The sequence below is a fragment of the Capsella rubella genome, unplaced genomic scaffold (assembly GCF_000375325.1).
Source record: "Capsella rubella cultivar Monte Gargano unplaced genomic scaffold, Caprub1_0 scaffold_1, whole genome shotgun sequence".
Lineage (NCBI taxonomy): Eukaryota > Viridiplantae > Streptophyta > Magnoliopsida > Brassicales > Brassicaceae > Capsella > Capsella rubella.
This window is the reverse complement of record NW_006238923.1, coordinates 4,654,272-4,657,900: the sequence shown is the minus strand read 5'-3', so window position 1 is coordinate 4,657,900 and position 3,629 is coordinate 4,654,272. Positions and strand designations below refer to the sequence as shown.

The 3,629-nt window shown below is 32.7% G+C and overlaps 1 protein-coding gene across 1 annotated transcript; it reads right to left on the bottom strand.

Annotated features, from left to right (window-relative positions):
* Nucleotides 1–292: 292 nt before the first annotated feature.
* LOC17900726 (transcription factor HRS1) lies at nucleotides 293–2,231 on the bottom strand. The gene is made up of 5 exons (XM_006303691.2): nucleotides 1,987–2,231; nucleotides 1,576–1,862; nucleotides 1,219–1,402; nucleotides 1,027–1,103; nucleotides 293–804 (listed from the first exon to the last, which is right to left on the bottom strand). The coding sequence occupies exons 1-5, from the start codon at nucleotides 2,126–2,128 to the stop codon at nucleotides 460–462; spliced, it is 1,035 nt and encodes a 344-aa protein (XP_006303753.1). The 5' UTR covers nucleotides 2,129–2,231; the 3' UTR covers nucleotides 293–459.
* Nucleotides 2,232–3,629: the final 1,398 nt, after the last annotated feature.

The following is a 3,629-nucleotide window of genomic DNA, read 5'->3' as shown; positions in this document are numbered from 1 at the left end:
GCCGCCATGTTCATACTAGCTGTATACACACATATGAATATAGAGACATATACCAAATGCGATCTAATATCAGCATATATTATGGATCATCTAATTAGTGCGGAAAACAGCAGCCACAATAATATATTTTAGTGTAAACTGATAAGATAATTAGTGTTAAATTATCATAATTTAATGTGATAAAACAAACCCTCATAAATTTATTTCAAATGCGAGCTTGCAAAGATCGAAAATCATTACAACAAGAAGTCAACAATGTTGAAAAATTAACAATGGTAAGATGAAACTAATAAACTGCAAAATAAATATGGAATAAATATCCTAAGTAAAAATATAAAGATTGGTTCGGTGCAAAACTCTATACACTCTTTTAATCACGGTATCAAATTCTAACATGGAGAGAACAAAACAAGTATATTAAATGACGACCCAAAACATTAGAGGCAGTAAAAAAACAAATTAATTATTAATCTTGACGTAATGGTTACGGGTAGAAGAAGACATCGCCGGGGAGCTACACCTGACCACCACTTCTTCACTATGACTTCCCGATCCTTCTTCCACAATAATCGACGGCCTAAAATTGGAATGGCTAGGCCACTGTGGCGGTGGAGGTGCGGCCATGGCTCCATAGATCCCGGTGGTGGTGGTGGTACTGCTGGCGGTGGTTCCTCCGGTGGTCTTTCCCGTAGAGTAGTCTGATTGTGGTACCCATAAACCTCCTACGACTACGAAATGTTGCGTTTGAGAGTTTTCGTTGTTAGAAACTGTTTGGCGTGGCCTTCTTGTATGCAGTCTATATTTCTATTATTATATATCCAAATAAGGAAAACAAGATTAACATCAAATTGGTACAGAATAGTGTATATTTTAAGTTATCATTAATATTGAAAAAAAAACTATAAATATATAATCAAATGAACAAAAATTACGATAAGCGTAAATATAATTTTCTGTTCTTTTTTCTATACGTCAATTATAGAAAGAAATAAAAAATAAATTTTTGCATGTGCTTAATGTAGTTACCTGTAAATGGCTTTTAACTTCATCATTGGTTAATCCATCAACTTTCATAAACTCCCTTATTTGCTTTGGCGTGGCTACTGCAAAATTCAATCATCAAAATCAGTATATAGTCTATACTAACTAAACCCTTGATAACAATAAATCGTTTAAAAAAAAAATTAACTCATAGAAAAGAAAGAAAAAAAAACGCACCATGAGGTCCACCTAAGTGTTGAAGAGCGTTCAAGAAGCGTCTATGCAATTGCGAAGACCAACACCTTCTTTGCTTTCTTCCTTCCGCCTCTCTCTTCCTTCCTTCGCCACCGTTCATCATCGGATCTTTTCTCATACTCTCATCTCTTTTCATTGTCTCCATCGTCTCTTGTTGCAACCGTTCCTGAAACACAAATCGCATATATAATTAGATCGTTAACTCTTTGAGATATTAACCAAGAAATTATATCCATAAATTTATCGGACCAAAGAAGATAACATGTTAAATTAGCTAATAGCTACGGTGGCATTTGTATACTAATTATAAGATAATAATGAAGACTAATATATAGTTACCTCTTTTGGAAGAAGAGGGTCGGGTTGATTCCAGAGTTGAACAGACTTAAGCCAATCAGATTTCGTGTTCTTGTCTTCGGAATCAGTTATGTCCGGATCATGATTACCGTGCTCATCGTCCATTAACTCTTCATCTTCTTCTTCGTTGGAGGTGGATGAGTCTTTAATGGTTAAAAACTGCTCCAAGACTGGGCCACATTCTCCGGTCGTCTGCTCCGAGCACTCTGGTTGTCCATACACATTCTCCGTCGTCATCTCCGGTATCTCCCTCTTACATGCCTCGATCGCTTCAGAAAAAAATAATAAGAAAATATCAAAATGTTATTATTAGATACTATGATTTTCACACGTATATTGTAGTTTTCATTTAATTCATGTAGTAAATACATGTTGTCATAGATAGATAGATACCTTGAGTTACAAGGTCCAAGCAAAGAGGAAGTTCACGTTGGAAAACATGAATCTTGCGACGTTCTTCTTCAAGGGCTTCGATGTATTGCCCACATCTCTCCCTTTTCTGATTGTAATCCATATTGCTTAAATTCTTTATCATGATGGACTAAACTAATCCACCTTTTTAATTTGAGATTTGGTTTGCTTTATAGAGAAGGATCAATACATATATATGGCTCTCTCTCTCTATTTATATAAGGTCTCCAGGATTAGTATTTTGAGAGATTAAAAAAAAAACATAAGTCGGGCCGTCGCATTACGTACAAGACGAATCTTGCGTTTCATAATTTAATATTTATGCACCTTGATTTGTGTTTATATATATGTAAATGTTTATAAGAAAACGAAACCAATTTGATTATATATATGTCTTGTTGCTAGCTAGCTAGTAGTAGATAAGGAGTGGTGAATATTCGGAAATGTGATTCTTCATTAGGTAATTTATTAATAATGTCAAAATGCATACAAGACGACAAAAAAAAAAGAGAAAAGGAAAAAAGATGAATGCTAATTTTACTTATATATTTATTCGATACATAATGGTCTAGAATCTAATCCATATAGTATGTGATTGGTGAGTTATGAACTTCTTAATGTTAAATAAACTTCCAGTTAGATTAGTGACTGGATTTATTCCTTAATCACTGCATGGATATTGCCGTATTTAATACGACAAGCTTTTACCATAAATGCTACGTTTTGTTTTCCAAACGAGAGAGTAAATTTAAATAAACCGTTTTGAGATATTTTTTCTTAGTTAGTTACCTCACACTTCATCTAATTTATAGTACAGTTCTTGTTAATTAGACAAGCTCGAAAGAAAACAAAAATAAAAATAGAATGCATCACCTATATTTAATATTATGTATTTTGCCCTTGTTACAATATGATCAAAATATGATGATATTTAAATTTTGTTAATGGAAAAGTGTTCACTACTAAATGACATTGAACTCAAAAGCCAAATGTCTCCTAATGAAGAAGCCAAAACAAGGGAGCAGAAAAACAAAACAAAAAAGGCCATACCTTCATCTACGTTTTTTTTTCCCTTTTCTATCCGTTTATTTCTTTTAGCCCTTTATCCATTAGGATTCACATATTTTTTTTTCAAGAAATTAAAATGTCACAGAATCTTGACTTTGTTGAATAAGTTCTACTGTATTATCCATACCGTATATAATAATTAGTTAGTTTATATATCTTATATATGTGTCGATGTCTTTGAGTGTTGGCCGGTAACATTAAGTACTTGTATTCTGATTATTTCCAAGTAAAACATGAAAAAACCATAACGTGTTGGACTGTATCATCAAAGATCCTCATGCCTCGCTCATTCCATCTCTCCAAGATAATGGTTTTCCAATGCCTTTCACAATCAAGAAATACTTAACTATATTTGAAAACTGATCTAATTATATATATACTATTTCCGCCCATTCAAGTTTCTACCTTATCGCTATAAAAAATTCGTACTTTTCTACAAATAAAAAGTAAAGAGTTTAATGAACATTATGTTGAATCCTTTTCAAAAATATGAAAACAGGACATTATAATAACAGGGAAAATAACAAAATAAATGACGCGTAAATAAATTGTCTAAA

Coding starts and splice junctions, on each gene's coding strand:
- LOC17900726 (XM_006303691.2), bottom strand. CDS start 2,128: ATGATAAAGAATTTAAGCAATATGGATTACAATCAGAAAAGGGAGAGA. Junction 1,863..1,986: donor CTTGGACCTTGTAACTCAAG/GTATCTATCTAT, acceptor TTTTTTCTGAAG/CGATCGAGGCATGTAAGAGG. Junction 1,403..1,575: donor ACCCTCTTCTTCCAAAAGAG/GTAACTATATAT, acceptor TTTGTGTTTCAG/GAACGGTTGCAACAAGAGAC.